Consider the following 25,329-nt stretch of genomic DNA (forward strand, 5'->3'; position numbering starts at 1 on the left):
TGAGTCATAAACAGGAGAGAAGGATGGCAAATGTGGATAGAACTGAGAGTCCTTGGGCCTGGCTCCCCTGAAGGCACATAAGGCCCAGCAGGCACCCACTTTTTAGTATTAGCTCTGAGTTTTTGCTTTGACCATTATAATTTGTGATGGCTTAATGTATGTGTTCTATCCCAAATTTCATATGTTGAAATTCTAATACTCGATGCAATGGTATTTGGTTATGGGGTCTTTGGGAAGTGATTAGGTCATGGGGAGAGAGCCCTCATGATGGGATTTCTAAAAGGATAAGAAGAGACTAGAGAGAGACTTTTTCCTCCTTCTCCATAATATGAAGATACAGTAAGAAGATGGTCATCTGAAAACCAGGAAGAGAGCCCTCACCAGACACTAGATCTGTCAGTATATTGATCTTGGACTTCCCAGCCTCCAGCACAATGAAAAGTAAATGTTTGTTGGTAAGGTCCCCAGTCCATGGCATTCTGTGACAGTAGCCTGAATGAAATCAGGAGCTCCACAGCTACTTTCATTCTCAATACAGCTTCCCAGGAATCTGAGTTTAATCTTCTTAGAGATGACAAGGGATATTTATGTCCCCTTAAAGTTTTTCTTGAAAGCCTCTGACTACATTATTTTGGGGCTTGCCTGGGACTGTGTTTCAGGCAGACTATCACCCTAGGAATTGTCCTGGGGTCTATAGTAACTCCACAGACAGAAGGGTGTTTGTAGTGCTCATGTCACTCTCCCTACGAAACATAAAGAGGAAGCACAGTGGTTCGCCTGTGTTCCGCTGAAGAAGACACACCAAGAGAAGCTTGCAAGAGTTGTTGGAGGCAGAGTTCCACTGAGTAAGAGAAAGCGTTCTCTGACAATCACAGGTGTCCCAATGGCTGGGACCACCTTGTCCCATAGTAAACTCCTCACACAGGGAAGTTTCGAGAAAAGAAAAAATGGCCGCTTGATAGAAAAGGTTTCCAGAATAAAATGGCTGACAAGGAGCAGGAAAAAAAATAGTTTGACTCTAGAATTTTGAGATTGTATGATTGTGTGTGTATATACATGTACAATAAAGACTCTGTATACATGTATATACTCTTATACCTAAGGATGTATCTATAGGCATGGCCATCTGTGTGTTTTGTCTGTGGATCTGTCTGAAGAGAGAAAGCACATGCAAGAATAATAGGGCTATCCCAAACATGACAAATGGTGGTGAACACTAAAGAAGAAAATGAAATAGATCTTTTGGGGATAAAGACCTTTTTGGCCCTTTCTTTGTTGATGAAGAATAACAACAATTAAGATTAAAACAACAATCACAATAAAAACTGAAAAGAAATTTTCAGAGTCTAGAAGGAGACAAAGTTCAAGTGCTGGCATAGGGTACCATGGCTCCCAACCACTGAGGTGGATCTCAGGTGGTTTGAGGTGAGTGCTCTGCAGGGTACTCAACAGCCACCAGGTATTGCCTAGGCCATAAAGATCTTCCTCTTTTTGCCCACCCACCTCAGATCCTGTTTCCAAGAAGGACAGCTGGTCAATCTAAACAAACTGCATAGCCAGCAGCATGTCATACAGACATTTGGTCAGTCAGCAGAACTTTCCATACCATCATTGCCAGCCTGGGGTTCTTACCACCATGATGTGTTCTGTGATGAAGAGAAGGATGTGTCTGGGGTCTGCTGAGAACATCCCACTATACAGCTTCTCTACCAGCTTCTGGGTGAAATGGGAGATGTTCATGAGTGAAGAAGCAGCAGCAGCAGCTTCTGTGTTTGGCTGAGGCTCTTTATTGCCTAAGGTGGATTGAGGAGACAGACTGAGTTTGAGAAATCATCAGAGTCTGAATGGCCTTCTTTCCACAACAGTCTCCAGTCCCTCTTGGTAACCAACTACCTTCCACTCACCTCTTTTTATCCCATTGTAGCCCACTGTATTCCCCATTGCTCTGAAGATAAGGTCTTAACACACAGGTGCCCGATGAAGACCCATGTAGTCAAAATAAATTGACCTTGAACAGTCTAGTCAGTGATATAAACCAAGTAGAGAGGAAGCCAATGTGGGGCACTAATTCTTCCAGTAGCCATTTGAAATGAGGGCGGAGGAAAATTTAGGCATAAAATAAGTAGGAAGACTGTCATGGTGACCTGAGGCCCTGCTGCTATGTCAGACAGAGGATGAAGCTGTAATGTGGATTATCTGTCCCAGGCAAGGATGCTTTGATCTCAGTTAATCCTATTAACAACCTTCTGAGTTAGCCACTATAGTTGTCATTTCCAGATTCAGGCACCTGTCTAGAGTTATACCACTACCCAGTGACAGAGCCAAGATCAGATCTGGGACTTTCAAGCTCACACTTTCTACTGCTCTGCTCTACCACATTTCACATAGTCCAATAGCCAGGGTTTCTACATTGTGGGGCAAGGAGGAGTCTGTAAGATGAGTCATGTCACTAAGAATTTCATGGCTCAGAAACCACAGGAAGGACTTTGTTTAATCTTGTTAGGAAGGTACAGCTGCCCTGGAACTAAGTCTTCTGAATGAAACATTAGTCCAAACTTAGGGGCAATGGCAACATCTTCATCCAGGTTCATTTGTTTAAGAAACATTTGTTGTGCCCAGGCATAGGTAAAAGAATAAGATGCTGAGCATAAGAATGCTGACTTCTAGATGACATCTTGAATTACCTCATGGGAAGAGGACACAATTCTACTGAAGATAGAGGAGAACTGGTGTTTGCTGAGAGGGCAGAAGGACTTTCTGTCTCCAAGTGGCCCAATGATAGCAGGGGTGTCATGGAAAGAAGCAAGCATGCCTTCCCTGGGGCCTCTAGGCAGGGCCAGTGACCTCCTACTGCAGATTTGTTGAGAGCATCTTCCCAAGGCCCCCAGAGCATCCTGCAGCACTAAGACCCAAGCATCCCCTAGGAAACTGAGGTCCATGGCTGGTGGGCATGTTGGCTTTTCTGCTCAGCTGTCAGTGGCTCTGTGTGATAACAGTGAAAAGTGAGTGTTTTCCACTCACCTCTGAACATGGACATGTCACTTCCACTCATCACATGAAATATTTCCATGGCAGAGAGCAGGATCTCAGACTGAAATTCTTGCTTCTGTTGACTGGTAGCATTATCTGGAGAAGCCTGGAAGCACACCCAGAATTCAAACACTAGCCACATGACTATCATGTCCACTCAGTGCCTACTGGGTCCCCTTACCTGGCCTGTAGGCTGATACCATAGCTGCTGGGAGTGTGGGCTGCCAACAGCTCATGCCTGCCCCTTCTCCAAAGCATTGCCTTCTGCTGACCAAGTTGCTTTATCTGGAAGTGATGCCCACTTCCTGGGCAAGACAAGTAGGGGGTGGCCCACAGACAATGACTGCCTGGCAGGTGCCTAAAGGTGGGGCCAACTCTGGTATGTAGGTAGCATACCTGTGCTTCCCTTGGTGTCAGGCTGTGGCTGAGATCATTTTCTGGCTACCTTCTACCTCATCTTCTTTGCACCCCTTCTCTGCCTCCCCTGAGAACACAGCCTTTAATAAATCACTTCTCTACAATCCCTGTATCAAGTTCTGCTTCTAGGAACCTGGCTAAGACCTGCCCTCATTCGTCTCTACTCACTGCTGGTATGCTCCCTGCTCTGCCATGGCTTGTGGTTCCTGGAGCACACTGTCCCACCACATCACTAAAGTCCCAGATGTTCTAGACTATGAGCTGGTTCTCACAAGAGATCAGTCCTGAGGTCTCTCTGAACATACCACACCCTTGCAGAGCCCATGACCTCTGGCAGCAGATGGCCTAGCAGCCCCTGTGCACTCACCTCCAAAAGCACCTCCAGAGGCAAACACTGCTTGGTGCTGGGAGCAGCAATCAAGAGCTCCCTCAACAGTAGCTGCAGAAACACCCTTAGCTGTTTCCGTGTGGGATGTGACTTGTCAGACATCTGCAGACCCTCTGCAATGCTGTCGCCTTCAGCCTCAGTCCCAGGACTGCTGGCATTCTGGGCAGACTCGGTTGTGACCCCCTCAAAGTCAAGAGAACCCTGAGTAAGTGGTCTGCATGGCCTCAAAGTACACTCCTATTTACTGCTGAAGTGTGCATGGATGAGATTCTGATTAAAGCTATTAACATGTAAAGGAATTGAGGGTCCATCAAAGTAGGTAACTTGCTCAGAGTCTCATGACTCATAAGGGTACCTGTTATGGTCCCTGAACCCAAGGTAGATGGAAGTCATGGAAAGAATCTGAGCATGAAGCAATAGGAGCCTGTGGCACTCAGCAGAGAAGCCTAGAATATGACCTGGGTAAGTTGTTTCCTCCTCAGAGCTACAGCCCTCATCCGTCAAATGAAGATACAGAAAGGCACATCACAGAGATGTGTGAGAACAAATGCAAGGACAGTGCATGCCACAGTGCCTGGCCCTGGTATATGGTCAAGAAAGCTGGTTCCTGCCTTCTGGAGGAACCCTCACATTTACTACCTCCCAGGCTCTTTGCTGATTGTGACAAGTAGGATCCTCAAGTGAAAAGAGGAGCTAGGACTTCAGCAAGTCTTGGCATCCAAGTCCCTGAAGCACTTTGGCTTTCACATTCTTATTTTTATATTTGTAGAAATATACATAGATAAATGAGGCAGCATCATTAGCCCAGGTACATCCAGAAAATTACAGAGATGCTGGGAGGCTGAATGATATGCCCAAGGACATATGGCCAGGGACTCCTAACTCCCAGCCAGTGAAATGTCCATGGACATTCATTGGTTGGCACTTCCCTTTGCTCATTCATAAAATTCATGCAGCTGTTCTTAATTAAGCCATAAAATGAATTTAATGACCCCTAGGGAGGTGGTGACTGCATTAATTAGCTCTTTGTGGCCTTGACTGGAAAGATGCCATATAAATTCACAGCAAACCAAAGCCTTCTGGCCAGCAGATTTCTGCATGAAGATGATCTGTCACATTTCGGTACAATGAAAGTCTTTTGGAGCTGACTTGAAATTGGGACAAGGCAAGGAGGTGTGGTGATAAGTGCTATGGAACTGGATCCAGGGGCCCCAAGGCAGTGCCTGGCTCATATGAGTTTATCTGGGAGGTGACATTGGTCCCGGCCCTCCCCCAGGCAGGAAGTGTTGAGCAGGGAGAGGAAGAGACCTGGGTCAGGGTATTCCTGTTGCCTTTGGGCAGCCAGCTGGAACCCCTACTCAGCAAGCAATGAGCCTGGCCCACTGCGCAGGGGCTAAGGTGGGGATCTAGGCTAAAAATGTCAGGACTTCAGGGTTCTGGCCACCTCCAGAGGTCCTGCTTAGAGGGATGGTAGAGGTGAGCCTGTGGGATTGTCCTTCCTCCCTGCCTGGCCTCTGTGTGGGGGATGCCATCTCCCAGCCCCTCTGGTGTATCCTTTTCCTTAGTCTTACTTTTCTAGTGTGTTTCTTTAGTTAATATTAGCCCAATAGACCATTTCATCTTTTTACAAATCTTCTAGTCTTTATACTTAGTCTTTTCATTAAAACAAATTATGGCACTCTTAAATTTTACTTGGCCATTTGATTTTATTTTAAACTGATGGTGATAGAAAGGATATGGATCTTAGGGTGAGTGTTAGGGGTAGAGAGGGGTCTATGGGAAGGGATGGGTGAGGTTTAAATCTTGGCTCTGTCACTTATTAATCACATAAACCTGGGTGTATTTTACTCTCTGAACCATTTTGTAAGATACAGCTTAGGCTCCCACTAAACCCAGAGGATACTGGTCAGTGCCACTCACTGCTGTCAGTCTCCCTTTCCCCGACTAACACACATGACCTGTGCAGGATGCCAATTACAGTGACATGAAGCACTAGGCTCAGGTCTGCTGTAGGCATTCAGTAGATGGAGGCTGTCACCACACATACACTTATAGGAAAGATTAGCTGAAAGAGTACATCATCCATTCATTTGGTCATTTAGCAGATAATGATGGATCCTGTGCTGTGCTTGGCCTCATTTCTAACCTCTCTCCTTACCATTCTTTGTCTTTTAGCATGTTCCTTTAACTGCAATTGCAGATTTGCAGATAGGTATCACTAGCTCATGTTTCCTGTCTTGGTCTCAGTTTCCTATGTTACCAAGCAGGGGCGATGCATAGGTTTACCAGACAGATTTGGTTCTTCACACTCACTGAGTCCACTTAACCTGCTGGGAATGGCTTTCAGTCTCAAACTCACTCATATCTCTTCCTGTAGCCCCTTTTCTACTCCACACTCGCACCTTGCCCTCCAGACCCAATTGGTCCCTCTGCTCTCCCAGCCACCGCTGACTTCAAGGAGTCCTGAGTCATGGCCTATAAACAAGACTAGGGTCCTGAGAATAAAAAGCAGAGCAAGTCATTATTCCAGCTCCCTGCCCCCTACCCACCTACCCACCTTAGTCTGGGTCACAGCCACAGGCATCCTGGGATGAAATTTGTTGGGAATTTGTTTCACATTATCAGTGGGAGAATATTCCATATAGAGTTGGACTTGATCTGCCATCAAATTACCAAGATTACCAAGAACTCAAAAAATTACTGAATCTGGGTTAAAAATGACCTCAAGCTGCATCTCAGCTGAGAAAGAAAAATTACTCAAGTTTTTACTTACTGTTTCAGTCAAGTTGCCTCAAAATGTATCATAATTGGAGATGGGAGGGTCTGACAGAGAGGAATTTTGCCCTTCGCTCTTGAAGAATGATACCACTTGCCCCTGTTTCATTGGGGCAAGGTTGTGGCATGTCCTACCTTATGGGTTTGCAGGGGGAAGGTGATGGCAGCCAAGGTCTGGAGGAACTCTGGTGCCCGCCAAGCTGGATCCTGTGGGTAGGTGCTGTGCACAAGGGTGAGGAACTGCAGCACACTGGCTGGGAAGGTTTGCTCCCAGGCACCATCTCCACTCCCTGTCAAGGGCTGAAAACACATTATGAGAGGGAAACCAGAGGATTTGAAATCTAGGAAGAAGACCTGTTTTCTGTTACTGTTCCCCAGGCATTTCATTGCAAGACCTCTAAGATTGTGGATTGGCTTGGGATACTGGTCTTCAGCTGCAGAAGGGTTTCATGCACATAGGCATTGTTCTACAGGCTTCACACATACTCCTCTTTCCACCTCATAACAATCCTCTGAGGTAGGTCCTATGTTTATCTTTATTTTAGAGGTGGGGCACCAAAGGCATAGATAGGTTAAATAGCTTGCCAAAGGTCACCTAGTAGGTAAGGAGAAGATCCAGGAGTTGACTGAGTCCAAGCAGTATGGCTATAAAGTATACCTATCTTTCCCATATTCTCATATTGCCTCTATATGATTTGATGTGGCCTTTTTGCCCAAGGAACTTGCAAATCAGGGTCAACTTCAGCCTTTCACGGCCCAGTGCTTTTACTCCCATCTCTAGACCTTGCCTTGGCTTATATATGTCCAGGCCTCTCAGAACTTGAGGAACCCCATCCATTCCAGCTAGGGATCTGGAGTGGATCATGTATGTAGCTGATATCCAGTACCCTGAGGGGACCTGGGCACATGTCCATCCCCATACCAAAACCTAGTCTCAGTCACATGGCTGAGTTTCCATCCTGGCTGCACAGTAGTATCCCCCTGGAGCTCAGCTCTCTTAATTAGCTGTGCTAAGTCACTCTCTCTGGAGATTGACTATAGCCTCAATACATCCAGCTGCTGTCTGAGGTCCTGCTCTATCTGATAGACAGCCTGGAACTTGAAAATTGGACCACCTTGCATAGCCACACCAAGAACCAGATGGAGTGGTGCTCCGACTACCCCTATGAGTGGATGTCAGGTCTTCCTTTGGCCAACTATTGTATTTTGCTGTGTATAATGAGTACCCATGTTTTTGACCCAAACTTTCAGGGAAAATATTTGTTGTTTAAATTTTTAATTAACTTTTTATTTATATTTAGATACCTATTTTTGTATTATAAAGTAATTTTAACATTTATTTTTTAATATATTATGGTATAAGAAATTTTATGTAACAAATAATTACAAAACACGAGAATAGATACAAGGTATTTCAGTTACTACCCATGTATAATGTGCACCCTTATTCTTCCCTAAAACTTTTGGGCAAAAAATAATGTGCACCATACATGGCAAAATACAGTACTCAGCCACTCCCATCCATGGCTTCCTCATTTCCCCACCAGTCTGCTTCAAGTCCCGGTCCCATATTCCTGAGCCAGATGTCCTGTTTACTAAGCAGATGCTGAGTTCCTGGAACTGAGTCTCATACTAGAATACTCAAGCCTATTACTGAAAGAAAGGCCTTGTACATGGAACAGCTAGGAAGCAGATTTTACACTGTATCCTGCAAGGGTTTGGTATGGGCTGAGCAAGCAGGCAGAGAGAAACTGATTCTGACTTATCTACCAGGTGCTACAGCACAAGATTAGATTTCAGGGGGAATACCAGAGGTTGGAGTTCAGAGAATGTTTTTTGGAGTTACTCTGTCTGATTTGAACCCTGAATCTGCCTCTTAGTGACTGTGTATCCCTCAGAAGGTTGAAACAATTTCTTAATCTCCCCACACCTCCAGCCCAACTCTGTAAAACAAGGATTGTAATATGACCTATTTCATTTGGTTATTGTGAGGACTGAATGAGACATTTTAATCCTTTGGCCTTATTTTCATAGTGACTAGCACAGGGTAAATACAGAAAAAGCTGGTAGACAAGATCAGATAGACAGGACTTGGACTTTTGGAGGAGAAACTTGAATTTCATATACTGAGCAACCAGAACCCCCTGAAAGTTTTTAAGCGTGATGGTGATCAAAAATGTAATGCTGATGGCTGGACCTAGGTACATCCACCATGCCCTTGCTCCATAAACTTGCCTAAGGGAGCTAACCTCCATAGCTACAGTTTCTACATTTGTACAATGGAGATAATGTTGTCTGATTCAAAGGACTGTTGAACGCAGTGAAATGACTAACATCTATGAGATCAACAACGCAAATATATTGGAAAGAACTTGGAGAAATTAGAACCTCCCAACTAGACTAAAAGCTTGTGAGAGCATAAGTTGACACTTCACTTTGAAGAAACATCTGGTTATATCTACTAAAGCAAGTCATGTGTATAACTAGTGACCCACAATTTCACTCCTGGGCATATTTCTTTCTAACAAAAAAATATGTATCCCTAGCCAAAAATATGTACAAAGCAGCTTTATTTGTAATATTTCCAAATGGAAACAACCAAGAATAGTTCAATAAATTGTGATAAGTTATCACAATAAAATGCTACTCAATAAAACAAAAATGAATTACTGACACATACATTATGAATGAACTCCACAAATATAAGGATGAGTGAAAGAAGCCAGATGTGATAGATTACATACTGCACGATTCAATTTATATCAAGTTCACAAATAAGCAAATTAATCTGTGGTAGGTTAGTTACCACTGGGCAAGGGAAAAACATCAAACCAAGTAAGTTCTGAGGAAATAATAATATAATATAAGACAAATAAAAGAAAATAAATGGTTTGAGAAAGGTACCTTAGAGTTATTTGCTACAATTAACTTTCTGGTCTTTCTCTCTTATCCTTCCAGTTTTTATTTTTATATTTTGACACTGGTTTACTGCACATAATAGACTATACTTTTATGACACATATCTTCATTGAACCCATACAACCTTTGGGTGACTTTGCTTTTATTATGTTTGTTAGATATCAGAAGATTGGGCCTTGTTTATTGACCAATCTGAGAGTCCCATCTGTAATATACCAGTTCACCATTTTATGTTTGACATTATAATGTAAATGTTTAGTTTTATTTTTATTTCTTTCAGCATACTATATATTTTCTTTATTTTAAATATGTTCATGTTATTCCTTTTGCTTTTTAAAAAGTAACATTAATTTGTTAGAAAGGTAAGAAACTTCTTATCCTGTAAACAGAAAAACATATAATTTTTCAGGTATCCCAAAATTAATTTCAACATTAGGTCTATAAGGGAACAATGAATAAGTTCCTCAAAGATATGAAGTGTACAGTTCACATGCTCTGACTAGGACAAAACAAAACTGAAATGGTTAACAACAATAAAAGAAACAAAAAGTTCAAGCACATGGACATTGTAAAATATAAATCAAGAAGTCTTTAAAACTGCAATCACAGAAACTCTAGAAGGCAAAACAAAACAAAAAGAAAACAAAGGTGCCAAATGTCAAAATCTTAGAACTAGCCAGAAAAAAAATATCAGGAAAATGATAAATGTATCCTAAGGTGGTTCTTTCAATAAAGCTGCAGGTCCTGAGCTTCTTAAATAATGGGAGTGGTGGGGCAAAGAGAGAATATAAGCTTATAAATTAAGAATTATAAAGAAAAAATAATCACACAAAAATTAAATAATTTTAAAAAGTACTCAGAAAACTATATAACACTGAGGAAAGAAATCAAGGGAAACACAGATAGAAGCATGTAACATGTTCATGGATTAGAAGAATTAACATCATCAAAATGTTCATACTACCCATAGCAATTTATAGATTCAATGCAATCCCTATTAAAATACCAATGACATATTTCACAGATATAGAGCCAACATTTCAGAAATTTATATGGAACCATAAATGACCCTGAAGAGCTGCAGCAATTTTGAGAAAGAAGGACAAAGTAGGAGGGATCACAGTACCTGATATCAATCAAACTGTATAGAAGGCCACTGTCATCAAAACAGCCTGGTAGTGGTATAAGAACAGACACATAGACCAATGGAACAGAACAGAGAGCCCAGAAATAAACCCAAGTTTCTATGGTCAATTAATATTTGACAAAGGGAGAAGAAGAGTAAAATAGAGTACAAATAGCCTCTTCAACAAATGGTGTTGTAAGAGCTGAACAGCTACATGGAAAAAAGTGAAACTTGATCACCAACTTACCCCATAACAAAAATAAATTTAAGGTGGGTAAAACACTTAAATATAAGTCGTGACACTATAAAAGTCCTAGAGAAAAACATTGGCAGGAAATTCTCAGACATCCCATGCAGCAACATCTTCACCAATATGTTCCCTAAAGCAAGGGACATAAAGGAGAAAGTAAACAAAATGGGACCTCATCAAAATAAAAAGCTTCGGCATGGCTAAAGAAAACAGCATTAAAATGAAAAGAAAACCAACGATGTGGGAAAACATATTTGCCAATGATACCTCGGACAAGGGTTTGATTTCCAAAATATATAAAGAGCTCACGTGACTCCACTTCAGGGAGACAAAAAACCCAATTAAAAAATGGGCAAAAGACTCGAACAGATACTTCTCCAAGGAGGACATACAGACTACTCAGAGATATATGAAAAGATGCTCAGCATCACTAGCCATCACAGAGATGCAAATTAAAACCACAATGAGATGCCACTTCACACCGGTCACAATGGCCATCATAAACAAAGCAACAAACAACTGCTGGCGAGGATGTGGAGAAAAGGGAACATTAGTGCACTGTTGGGGGGGATGCAGACTGGTACAATCATTGTAGAAAACAATATGGAATTTCCTCAGAAAACTAAAAATGGAACTGCCTTTTGACATGGCAATTCCACTGCTGGGATCATACCCTAAGAACCCTGAAACACCAATCCAAAAGAACCTATGCGCCCCAATGTTCATAGCAGCACAATTTACAATAGCCAAGTGCTGGAAGCAACCTACATGCCCATCAGTAAATGAATGGATCAAAAAAGTATGGTACATTTACACAATGTAATATTACACAGCAGAAAAAAAGAATGAGCTCCTACCCTTTGGGACAGCATGGATAAAACTGGAGAGCATTATACTAAGTGAAATAAGCCAGGCAGTGAGGGATAAATACCATATGATCTCATCTTTAAATGGAACGTAATCAACAAAAGAAAAAAGCAAGCAAATATAACCAGAGACACTGAAAAGTAAGAACAATCTGACAATAACCAGAGGGGAGGGGGGAGGGGTTAATAGGGGGAAGGTTTTTCAAGAACTACTACAAAGGACACATGTACAAAACCAAGGGGGAGAGGGAAGCAAGGGAGAGAGGAGGGTAGGGGCAGCAGTGGGGGGAAACTGTAATTGAACAACAATAAAATAATAAAAAAGAGATCAAATGTGTGTATTCAATAAATGGGGAGATTTTTTAAAATGTTACCTAAACTAGGTCAAAGAGACATTTAAAAGCCTAAAAAAGGCAATAATGGAAAAAAATTAGTCCCAAGATGTTTTACAGGAAGAATTTAAATAATATAAAAACTATGGATTTACCATCTTCTTAAATATAAAGTCTTTTAAAGTCATTTGCCTTCATGTCAAAAACAACCTCTCTACCCACCTATGGTGGACTTGGATGACTTTAATTGAGGGATCTCCATGAAGTCTTTCTATGTCATGTCTATATCGGGTAGACATCCATCTTCTCTAATACAAGCCTCACTACATGTGTGGCCCACCTGCCCTGGCCAAGGTGAGCTCCCTGAGAGAAGAGGCCCTATTTCCCTATCAACAGGGTCCCAAAACTTGACCTAAAGTAGTTACTTAAAAATGTTCCCTTTGACTGAACACATAAATCTCCCAGTGATGAAAGTCAAATGATTAAGCAAATGAAAATAAGGTCAATTAATATTTGACAAAGGGGGCATGGGCATAAAATGGAATAAAAACAGCCTCTTCAACAAATGGTATTAGGAGATGTGGACAGCTACACGCAAAAAATTATTTGACCACCAGCTTACACCACACAGAAAAATAAACTCAAGATGGATAAAAGACTTAAGTATAAATCATGACACCACAAAAGTCCTATAGGAGAACATAGGGAGGAAAATTTCAGATATGGCACACAGAATTATTTTTACCCATATGTCCCCTTGGGCAAGTGATATAAAGGAAAGAATAAACAAATGAGACTACATAAAATTAAAAAGCTTCTGCACAGGTGAAGACAACATCAGCAAAATAAGAAAGGAACCAACTGTATGGGAAAATATATTTGCCAATGATACCTCAGACAAGGGTTTGATCTTCAAAATATATAAAGAACTCATGGGGCTTCACACCAGGAAGACAAACAATCCAATTAAAAAATGGTTGAAGGACATGAACAGACACTTTTCCAAGGAGGGCATACAGAGGGCCTAGACACCTATAAAAGCATGCTCAATATCATTAGCCATCAGAGAATGCAAATTAAAACCACAATAAGATACCACTTCACACAGGTCAGAATGGCCATCAGTAGCAAATCAACAAACAATAAGTGCTGGTGAGGATGTGGAGAAAAGGGAACCCTAGTGCACTGTTGGTGGGAATGCAGACTGGTGCAGTCACTGTGGAAAACAGTATGAAATTCCCACAAAAAACTAAAGAGGGAACTGCCTTTTGGTCCAGCGATTCCACTGTTAACATTATACCATAAAAATCCTGAATCACCAATTCAGAAGAACCTATTTACCCAAATGTTCATAACAGCATTATTTGCAATAGCCACATTCTAGAAAGAGTTTAAATGTCCATCACTAAATGAGTAGATCAAAAAAACTGGTACATTTATGAATGGAGTATTACACAGCATAAAGAAAGAAGGAACTCCTACTCTTCACAACAGCATAGATGGAACTGGAGAGTACTATGCTAAGTGAAATAAGCCAGACAGTGAAAGACTAGTACCATATGATCTTACCTATAAAAGGAACCTAATCAACAAAACAAACAAATTAGCAAAAAAGAACCAGAGACATGGAAATAAAGAACAATGGACAGGGACCCAAGGGGAGGGTGACAGGGATAACAGGGGAAAGAAGGGGAACACATACAAAGGACCTATGGACAAGGACAATGGGAAGGGGATAGTCTTTGGGAGCTGGGGTCAGATGAGGCAGGGGAGAGCAATGGAGCGGGGAATGGGGACAACTGTATCTGAACAACAATAAAAAAAACAGTAGCAACTTCAGTAACAACAAGAAAGGAAGGAAGGAAGGAAGGAGAAGGAAGGAAGGAAGGAAGGAAGGGAAGGGAGGGAGGGAGGGAGGGAGGGAGGGAGGGAGGAGGAAGGAAGGAAGGAAGGAAGGAAGGAAGGAAGGAAGGAAGGAAGAGAAAGAAAGGAAGGAAGGAAGGAAGGAAGGAAGAAGGAAGGAAAAGAAAAGAAAGAAAGAAAGAAAGAAAGAAAGAAAGAAAGAAAGAAAGAAAGAAAGAAAGAAAGAAAGAAAGAAAGAAGAAAGAAAGAAAGAAAGAAAGAAAGAAAGAAAGAAGAAATCCTAGTGCACTGTTGGTGGGAATGCAAACTGGTGCAGCCACTGTGGAAAACAGTATGGAATTTCCACAAGAAAACTAATGAAGGAACTGCCTTTTGATCCAGAAGTCTTGGCAAGAGTGGATAAATGGCACTGGAAACATTTAGGCTGGTTTTTCCTTTTGTGCACCTAAGTTATCACCAGGAACCCACCTTGCTTCTTTTATCAAGGATTCTAAATAACACTTGCTAATTACTGGTATTACTTGGAAACTACTGGGAAAAGTCAAGGTGACCCTTCCAGATGTGTCTGACCTTCATCATGGCATTGGAGAATGGGACTCACCTGGCTCATTGTGGCCTTCAGCATCTGCAGGAGCAGCAGGGCACCCTCAGCGCACAGCCCAGACCGAAGGACTTCCTCTGTGTGGTGCTTCTGCAGAATCCACTGCAGTGCAGCATCCAGGCTGTCCTGAAAGAGGAAGCCAGGGTTGCAATGATGCCTGCACCTGGCAACACACCAGGATGGCTGCTTTTTCAGCCAGGATGTTGAGTTCCCCAAAGGGCCCCATTGGGAAAGGCAGAACAGCACATTAACACCTTGGCTGGCTGGCTGATATGGGGAATTTTAGCCCACTTGGTGCATAAGGGAAATACACACCTCCAGGAAGGCACTGGAGGCCCCACTAAAAACTTGGGTTGAGTGTAGTCCTTTTAGTCTGACATCAAAAATACTGTCACAATCAACTTTAATGAATCTTTGTGAATGACATGATAGAAACATGACAAATTCACTTCAGGGAAAGTTCACACTGTAGTGGACAGAGCACTGGTTGACAAGCAGGATGATCCAATTTTGCCTATTTAAAAGATGAATTTAATCATGCTCTTCACCAGATCCATCCATGGTGTCGCAAAGGGTAGAAACTCCTTCTTTCTTTCTGCTGCATAGTATTTCATTGCGTAAATGTACCATCATTTTTTAATCCACTCATTTACTGATAGGCATTTAGGTTGCTTCCAGCACTTAGCTATTGTAAATTGTACTGCTATGAATATTGGGGTGCATAGGTTCTTTTGAATTGGTGTTTCAGCATTCTTAGGATATAATCCCAGCAGTGAAATTGCCAGGTCAGACAAATACCATATGATCTTACCTGTAAGTGGAACCTAATCAACAAAACAAACAAGCAAGCAAAATATAACCAGAAACATTGAAATTAAGAACAAACTGACAGTAACCAGAGGGGAGGTGGGAGAGGATAATGGGGGTAAAAGGGGGAAGGGTTTTCAGGCACATCTATGATGGACATATGGACAAAACCAAAAAGGGGTAGGATCAAGGGTGAGAAGTGGAGGTGGCTGGGGTCACGGGGGAGTGGGGGTGGGAAATGGAGACAACTGTACTTAAACAACAATACAAAAAAATGTAAAAAAAATCCTGAAAAAAAAAACATGCTCTTCAGCCTCTTGGCAGTTTAGTTTCTCTCTCTGTGAAATAAAAATTGTGTTATCTACCCCATGGAATTGTCATAATATCAAGTGAAATAAAATATGTTAAATATTTATCATGGGTTCTGATACTCAGCAGATATGTGTTTCCTAGACACATTGTCAGAGAAATAAAAATACACTATTTTGATGCATTTAGCTCAGCATACAGAACACTTTATTTTGAAGTGGAATTTATAACATTTCAATTATATATCAAGATTTAAACCTGTCAAATATAATAGTGAACAGCCCAGACCAGTGTGGCTCAGTGGGTTGTACATTGTACTGCAAACCAAAGGGTTACCAGTTCAATTCCTGGTCAGAGCACATGCCTGGGTTGCAGGCCAGGTTCCCAGTTAGGAGTGTGTGCAAAGTGACCAATTGTGCATTGATGTTTCTCTCCCTCTCTTTCTCCCTCCCTTTCCTTCTCTCTAAGGATAAATAAATAAAATCTTTTTAAAAAGTATATAATGAGTGCAAAGGAAGGGCACTTTTTAGCCTTCTATTTGCAAACCATGACCCCAGCTCATTTCAATTCAGTGCAGTTTAACTCAACTCAATTAAGACCAAAAACAAAACAAAACAAAACAAAACAAAACAATTTTTGATTCTGCTATTTGTCAGGAGCTTAACAAGGTGAGTAAAAGGTGGTTCTATTCTTGAGGTGTTCAGCACCTAAAGAGAAAGGCAAATATGTAAGTGTGTCTGTGCTACATAAGGCAAAGGTATGCTGAGGCACAAAGGAGTGATGGTTCCCTCTGTCCAGAGGGTCTAAGTAGGAGGTGGCATCTGAGGCAGGTGATTGTGGGAGAAAAAGATCATTAAAGGCACAGGGTGGCCAAGCACACCTTGTAGAGGTGACTCAGGAAGATCACAGCATGAAGGGCAGGCAAGTATAGAAGCTGGGCAAATGTGGGGAACAAGACTCAACACATACAAGGTTTATATCAGAATATAGGGGAATAACAGGGGTATTACTAAAGTGAAGGACTAAACTAAGGCTCTGTGTCTTTGATGGCAGCTATGCACCTCCCTACACCACCCACCACCATCACAGAATTCTCTAGCTGCGCCCAAAAGGAGAAAAATCTAAAAGTGGGATTGATAAAAATGTAAGCTGCTGGGGAAGGTGATGGGAGGCAGAGGTGGAGGAAGTCAAGGGTATTTGAAGAGCCAGCCAAGGTGTGTGGACTGCTAGGGAAAGAAATGGGTCAGGACAATAGACTCTGGAAGAAGTGGATCAGGGTAAGGGTGGAGGGTCTTAGGGAACTGATTCAGTCATATGGAGTCAGAAAACCAAGTGTGTCTCTCCGTCCCTGGGGTGCCCCCAGAACCTACTTTGGTCCCGCCCGTCAGTTCTGTAAGTGGCGTCTGTAGAAAGAAGGTGGACACGATGAGGTAGACATCCGGAATATGAACATGGTGGGCCAGAAAGTCATTCAGAACACGGAATCCAGGAATCAGGCAGGGGCTCTGGTCAGGCATGGGAACGTGGTTCTTCAGGTTATCTATTGATCAGGAATGGGCACAAAATCCAATTGAGAACAACTGCAATTGATTCTGGCCAAGCTGAGGATTGGGCACATAAGGGAATTCCTTGCCCCACCACTCATCCCATAGAAATTCTAGGTAGAAATATACACATGGGCACAAGAAAATTCTCAACAATAATTCCTTTCTCTTTTCCTGACATGCTCTTTCATTCATTCAAACAGAAATATTTAGTGCCTACAACCTTGAAGTCCACAAAGTAACTTTGTATTAGGCAACAAGGACATAATGTCCCCCCAAAGTGTACAGAAACCCAGGCCCTCACCAAGTACCTACAATAGTGGGACAGGCATGAAGTGATTAAATATCAAATAAATATGTGCTTATATTTATAAATAAATAAGCATATTTATATGCTTATAAATACACTGTAAAGACAATAATAGGGGCAAAAGAATATAATAGAGGTACCCTAATTCAAGTGGGACCCTCCTTTCTTAGAGAAAGTGACACTTGAACTGAGACCTTCAGGGTGAATCCACATCAGCCAAGAGATGCCTGCTGGTGTTGTGGGTTGGGAGAACATCCTAGAAACAGGGAAAGGGCTAAGGAGCCTTTGAGAAGTAGAAGGAAGTCCCCAGTATCTGGAGAGCAGTGAGGCTCTTGGGGATCCTACAAAGGAAATCAGAGAGGGCTGGGCTGATTGGGAACCAGGGGTCAAGGTGATACTACTGCACAGGAGTCCTGTAGGTCCCAAGCAGAGAGGAAAAGACAGGCAAGTCCCATGCCCCCCTTGAGGAGATGGTGCCCAGCCTGCTGGAGATAGGCTCACACTCACCCATCATGATGTGCACGCCTTTGGAGCTGCATTCCACCCAGGATCCTGCATACAGGCCGTCTTTGAATCGTGTGAGGAGGTTAGGGCTTGACAGAAAGTGCAGCAGCAGCTTTAATCCCAGCACAGTGGTGCTGGAGTGGAGGTGGCCTTGCAGGAACAGCAGAAACCAGTCGGGACCTAGGCTCAGAAACACCTCCTCTTTCATCCTGGGGGGCCAGTAAATGCAATGAATTATCCCATTCTATGTGCAAATGGAATGTTCAGAAAATGTGAATAATGACCAGCCTCACTTGTCATCCCAGAAAGGCAAACTAAGGTTAACATTTGGATATCACTCAGCAAAATACATATTGCATTTTAAAAGAATGGCAAATAAAATGCTAGCAAAATTGTTGCAAAATAGATGAGTTTGTCTATTTTTCTTAAAGATTTTATTTACTTATTTTTAGAGAGAGGGGAAGGGAGGAAGAAAGAGGGAGAGAAACACCAATTTGTGCTTGCCTCTCACATGCCCCTAACTAGCCCACAACCCAGGCATGTGCCCTAACTGTGATTCAAACCAACAACCTTTTGGTTCACAAATCCACTGAGCCACATCAGCCAGGGCTGAATTTGTTTATTAATGGCTGAAGCATAAGTTGGTAGAAGGTTTCAAAACAATTGGAAACTATGTATCAATTGCTATAAAACATGCAGGCCCCTTGATAGCCCTACTCCACTGATACATACACTCACACAGTGTCTGATAACCACCCATCTAATTTCAATAATATAGCCATATAAAACACAAAATGGTTATTTACTTCCCTTTTGACCATACACTGGTCAAAACTAATCTAAACAGAATAGTCCAAACTTTCTGCATCTTTATCACTTTAGGAAAAAAAACATGATTTACTTTCACTTTCAAAAATGAATTTTAAAATGATGGGTCTGGAGAACACAGACTTGCTAGAGGGAAGTAGAAGACAGGGAGGTGGGTGGTGTCTTCTAGTCCTGCCTCTGAATTGAAGACGATGACTTTGTCAGAACTGTTAATGTACTCTGGTCATTTTTCTCGATGATGGTGGTGTGGTGGTGATGGTGATGATGATGACAGCAGTTAGCTTACAAAGTATTTATATTATCTTGGGCACCATGTTCCAGGCTATCCACATATTAATTTTCATTTATGGCAAGTACTCCTTTTATTCTCACATAGATGAGTAGAAGAGAGCATTGAGAGTTTAAGTTACCTCCCCTTGGAATAGAGCTGGGGTTTGAACCCAGAAGTTCTTACATCTGAGCCCAGGTGCTTAAGCACTATACTACATTCCCTTTCAAAAATAATGAAAAACAAAAGTTGAGACTAGCACATCTTCAGGTTTTCCAGTTCTACCATGTTTTGATTCTAGTAAGGTGAAGACTTAAGGGCTGGCAAATTTTTAAGCACAGTTTGCAAAGCTGTTTTTCTAAGGGATAACAGCCACTCCTCCAAATACACATAAACCATAGAATGTCAATTTGGCAAGGGCAAGGATCTGGATTGACTTGCTCAGCACCACATTCTTGCATCAAGGAACAGTGTCTGGCACATAGTAGGTGTTCAACAAATAGTTGTTAAATAAATGACTCCAGGGTTGGCTGTCAAGCAGACAGTGGGAGAATTAATGGAATTTTATGATTACACATGGTTTTGAAAGTTGATTGAAGGCAGATATTTCTTTTTCTGACTTGGAAAAATAACTAAGTAACTAACAGTAAATAGCAGAGAAATTGGGCAAGCCTTTGCCTTGATAGATGTTATTTAGGCTAACCATTTGTCTGCCAAGTAAAGAACATCAAAATCGGTAATTATCACAACTGCTGAAACAATAATAATTATATTAGAGCAGTGGTGACAAAGGAGCTTATTGTAATTACACCAAATCTGTTTCCAGCTACTATGTCCATTAAACATTTTCACTAGAATATCTTAGGGCAAGGTCTGCTTTATTGGGTGGAGAGAATATAATTTTCTTTTTGACTAGAGCAGGAAACATATTGCAGAAAGCCAACTCTGAGATGCTAAACTTTTCATTAAGAAAAGTTTTTAACACCACACCCGGTATGAGGCAGCCTCATGCCAAATCACTCTTCCTGGAGCTACTTACTCAGAAGACAGATGAAGTTGAGAGGAAGATATTACACTGAGCAGCATCTCCAGCAGCTGGTTTCTGAGCCAGATTGTCTTTCCAGATGTTTGGCTTCCAGCTACAAAAGAGAAAATTTAGATTTGAGAGTGGATGTTGTAAAGAGACATATTTTCTTCAGTAAGCAATCATATTCACAAAATGCTCACTTCATTCAGGACTTAGGGCATGGGTGGAACTCCAAATTTTGCCATTCAATTCTAGACTTTAATACAATGCTTTAAAAAAAATCAGGAAGTATTCTTAAAGTTCTCTTTAACTAGAGATATTTTTAATCTCCCTATCTTCAGAAAAATACATCTTCCAATAGAAGAATTTTTAAAATTATCATAGGCTGCAACACTTCTTGAGCATACACTAGCTGCTGGGTATTATGCCAGGCATTGAGGGTAGAGTGTGAAGACCATGGTACTCAGTATTGGTTCCTGCTATCAACTAGCCTCTACCCTAAGCCTTTGGCATGTTGATGCTGCAATAAAAATAGAGCTTGAGTTAAAGCAAGAGGTATATAGATCCAGTGGAAAAAGAAACTTTACTTCTGAATGTTATTATAGCCCTGAAGGACACGTGAACACTGCCAATAGATGTTTTTACAAAAGTTTCACAATGGAGTCCATATAAGGAGGGTTGGCTAAGTAAGCTCACTGTTATCCCATTATCCATTCATTCATTCCTTTGGTTAGCCAGTTGTTTTGTAATTAACTCGGGGCACAGGCACTAAGCTATAGAAATAGAACTAATGAAGCAGCTTGACAAAGTGGAGTTGGGTTCCTCTCTATTTGGATTCTGGTTCAATTTCTTATTCAAGTCCTAATATCTCTGAGCCTCAATTTCCTCACCTGCAAAATGGGAATGGGAATTCCTACTTTTCAGTCCTGCTCCAAGGAGAAGAGAGAACTAATTTAGATTTAGTAATGCTATCCAGGAGACTCTTTTGCAATGATAAAAATGTTCTATATCTGCCTGTCCATGTGGTAACCACTAGCCTCCTGTAGCTATCAAGCACTTGTAATGTGGCTAATGAGACTGAGGAATGGAATTTTTAATTGCATTTCAATTAATTGCAATAAAATGGCTGCATGTGTTTGGAGGCTCCCATTTTGGACAGCACAGATCTGGAGGGCCCAGGACCAAGTGGACAGTAACTGTTCCCTCATACCAGCCCTAGCAGAGGGAATGTGGAACACAACATAGCTGCTATTCTACCTGGTTAGGGAGAGACACATTCAAAAAAGAAACCAATCACAAACCTGTGCAATGGAGTAAGTACAAGGGCTTTCGAAGCCTAGAGGAGGTGACTTAACATGGCTTGGTGGGACTAGGAATGGCTAATCTAGAGGGATGAGGTAGGGAATGGGAATAGGGGAGGGTAGGTATTCCTTCAGAGGGAACAGCATGTGCAAAGCATGGGTAGAGGACAGATCGTTACACATTAGGACCTGCAAGGGCTTCAGAGTGCTGAAATTGGGGCTCACCAGGGGAGCAAGGGTGGGAAGATTCAATCAAGAAGATAGGCATGGGCTGGGCATTGAAAACTGAGTTTTCAGTCTACAGAAAACTGAGTTTTATCCTGGAAGCCATTTGAGGTTGTAAAGAAAGAATATACAGTTTAATTTGGTTTGTGACCCTGATCATAAAACCTGACCTCACAAGTCACTATTTGGGAACAACTTAGCTATGGATGCCTTCCCCTTCCTTTGTCTTAGCTCTTCCCCCTGCAAAATGGCCCACAATATGTAGCTGTCAGGCATGCTGTGAGGGTCATCCTGCTGCCTCAGACTGTCTTCTGGGAAAGGTCTTCTCACCAGGCACAGAGTAGCCTGGGGCTCCATCCATGCAGATCTGCCTCTCATCCACCGATGAAGGCTTGAGAGTATACACGACAAACACTGCGACCCTTAATATAGAGAAAGAAGGATACATTCAACATGGGGCTCAGTCACATCTGCTGAACACATATGAAGGTTTTCTATATAGATCCACTGAAATGCAGCTTCAAGGTAGGGTTCAAGGGGAATCACATTATTCTGCACTTAATGCAATATTTCCAGAGACCTCTAAAATCTTCCAGGATTCACCAGAGCAGTTAGCTCTGGCTCTGCCAGATCACTAGAAGAGATCGTGATGATGATGAACAAGCTTAAATGCCATACCAGCTGAGACTGCTTTTTGGGAAGTCTGCAAAAGGCAGGCATGTTGCATCATCAGCTGTGGTGATGGCTGTGCTTATGGAAAGGCTTGAATTTGTGTTACAAGAGGCATTTCTGAACACCAGGGAGCAGTGAACACACAGCCCTGCTGGGGACTCTCACACATTTACCCTTTTCTTCAACTTTTGGCCCTGATCAGAAATCTCCTTGAAAATTCCAAGGAATAGAACCTGCCATTGCATTGAAGGGTAGTGATGTTGGGTTGAGTGTGGTCAGGAGACAGCTGGGCCTATATTCCCTTATGAAACAGTCAGAGGATCTGCCCTTTCCCCTGGGAAGTTTGGTGTGGTACCTGAGCAAGTCCTGTATACTGAAGTGGCCTCTCAGCTGACAGTGCAGGATGGCCATGATGGTGGGGATCTTGGAGGGGGTGAGGCCTGGCTCATTGAAGAGGAAGATGAGCTTGGGTATAAGCTGGGCCTGGTGAGCAACTTCAGCATTCCGGGGTCCTTCCCTGGTGAGCCCAGGAGAGAAGCAGTAAAAGCTTTTACTGGAATGAACCAAATTTACTGTGTTTCTGCTAAAAAGGTTTTCCAGGCTGGGCTTACTCTGTGGTCCTCTAACTCCAATGCTGACTTGGCAGTTAATCAAAATGCTGTCAGACACCCATTGAATAAGTGTCTTCCAAGTTCCAGGGCCACTAAGGACAAGGCTCCTGTACCTTTCTACTGCCCCCTCTCCAGAAACTGCCTTCAAAGACAACCCCCAATTATTGACTTTTAAATTCCATTCTTCAGGGAAAACTAATGGTGGTCTCAGAAAACTCAGAACAAAAACAGCAGACTTGAGTGTGACTGTGAGAACTTCCCAACAGCCAGGAGCATGGGGCCCTTGGCGAGCCTGTCTGGTGTGTGCTCTCCCTGCCACCCCAAAACCACAAAGTGGATGAACACATCGTTGAAAGTCAAAGGGTAACCAGATAGAATTCAAACATGCACATTCCCCTCCTTGGGCTAATCACAATGTAATTTCCAGTAAATTTTACTCCCCCCAAGAAAACAGCTACCAGAGTAAATGCCTACCTCTTAGAAAACAACAGGTACAGAGAGAAAGTGGAAAATGGGAAAGACAAAGAGATGGAAGAAGGATAATTTGGGTGAATTCTTCCTTCTTGAACTTCCATTTAGTTCTAACATGCTAAATTCTGCAGGGCTCCACATCACTGATACATGAGAGGCAGAGCAGCCCAGTTCTGTGTGTGATATGTCTGTTGTTTATAAGTCTTGGTGTCTTTCATGAGCTTTCTCATTACAGCACTGAGCAGGCCATTTTTTCTGTATTTCTTCTCCACAGGATTGTATCTTGTTCTTCTCTGAACTTTCAGCACCAAGGAGCCATGTGAAATGGAACGTTCATATGTTGGCTTCTCTGCCTCTCTTCTCCCTTATTCTGATCACAACCCTTGGTTTTCTTTGGGAAACACTTCTTTCTAACTCCTCTCCACCTACCCAAGAGGTGAATTCATGTTACCAGCTGGGACAAGTGACCCCAGGTGGCCCTGTGAGGCTTCATCCTATTGCTAGGATTATGGAGTAAAGAGAAGCCCTCTCTGGGACTGTGCTGAGCAGAGGATATGCTCTGAGGAGCCCAGCAGCCACCTTGCTGCCAAAGAAGGCCTGCTGAAATGACCAGCAAGGAAGAAAGCCAGGACAACATCAGTGACAGATCTCAGAAAAAGTGCTATGAGTGCCACCCAGCCATAGCTAAAGATCTGCCCCATTCAGTTGTATAAGCAATAAATTCCTTTTTTCTCCATTCCCCTTTCTCCTTCCCTTTCTTTCTTCCCTAAATTGCTTGGAGTGTAGTTTTGCCACTTGCAACAAAAAGAGCCCTGACTAATTCAAAACGTAACTTGGAGAGGTCACTTAGAGGGACAGTGGGTTGGGAGGCAGATAGGTTCTCTTTTACTGGCCCCACTTACTGAGCCCTAAGAAGGTGCTAGTTGCCAGGGCTAGAAAGCTTCCTTCTAAGGCCCCAAAACAGCAGGGGAGACAGACATGCCCCACATAAATGAACCACTGGGAAGGGTATTGCTACAAACTGAATATTTGTGACCCCCTCTAAATTCTTGTGTTGAATCCTTACCCTCAGTGGTGGGGCCTTGGGAGGCTATTAGGTCATGAAGATGATGCCCCATGAATGGGATTAGTGCCATCATAAAGAAGGCACTAGAGAGCTTCCATGTCCCTTTTAACAGTTGAAGTTATAGCAATAAGACAGACTTCTATGAACCAGGAAGCGGGGTCCTCACCAGACACCAAATCTATCAGCCTCTAGAACTGTGAGAAATAAATTTTTGTTGTTCATAAGTCACCCAGCCTGTGGTATTTTGTTATAGAAGCCTGGACAGTTTAAGACAAACATGCTACCATCAGGAGACTCAGTGCTCTGGGAGTGGGCAGGGGCCATGGTTGCTCAGTCAATGGCTGTCTTGCCCTCTCAGTCCCTTTTCTTGGCATGAAACCTTTGGCTCTAAGGCCTAGGCTGCCAAAGCCCAGCCTACCTTGGTGATCGAAGGATTTCCACAAGATGGGAAAAGAGGGAGAGATCCAGGTTGTCCACAGTATTCATCCAGAGCTAGAAGACAGCAAACACACAGTGAAACCAAGGCATGTGTGAAAAAAGGGGATTTCCAGGAAGTTTGAACAGATAATGTGCTAGACATAGTGTCCTTTCACTTGGAGTCACTAACACAATTTTTCATCTCTGGAATCAGGCCAAATCTCTTGTTGACAGAATGTAAAGGGCTCCAGCCCTGGGGGAAAGCTCAAACATCATTTCTCTCCTCCTCATCTCTGTTGCTGCCTGGAACTTCACTATGGGTTTAGATTCCAACTAAGGACACCTGTGCTAACCAATGTCTGTCCAGCCTTGGGCCCTAGACAGTCCATATACCAAATTCAT

At 42.4% G+C, this 25,329-nt stretch overlaps 1 protein-coding gene across 1 annotated transcript in view; it reads right to left on the reverse strand.

The window, feature by feature from the left end:
- The window catches only part of WDFY4 (WDFY family member 4), a 324,491-nt gene that overhangs the window by 175,736 nt on the left and 123,426 nt on the right, over positions 1-25,329 (reverse strand). Inside the window, 11 exon segments of the mRNA XM_028512450.2 lie at positions 1,633-1,793; positions 3,022-3,136; positions 3,815-4,018; positions 6,746-6,910; positions 14,568-14,693; positions 17,054-17,223; positions 18,045-18,250; positions 20,177-20,276; positions 22,021-22,112; positions 22,718-22,879; positions 24,929-25,002. Coding sequence (XP_028368251.1) covers positions 1,633-1,793; positions 3,022-3,136; positions 3,815-4,018; positions 6,746-6,910; positions 14,568-14,693; positions 17,054-17,223; positions 18,045-18,250; positions 20,177-20,276; positions 22,021-22,112; positions 22,718-22,879; positions 24,929-25,002 — 1,575 coding nt within the window.

Source organism: Phyllostomus discolor, chromosome 5, assembly GCF_004126475.2.
Source record: "Phyllostomus discolor isolate MPI-MPIP mPhyDis1 chromosome 5, mPhyDis1.pri.v3, whole genome shotgun sequence".
Taxonomy (NCBI): domain Eukaryota; kingdom Metazoa; phylum Chordata; class Mammalia; order Chiroptera; family Phyllostomidae; genus Phyllostomus; species Phyllostomus discolor.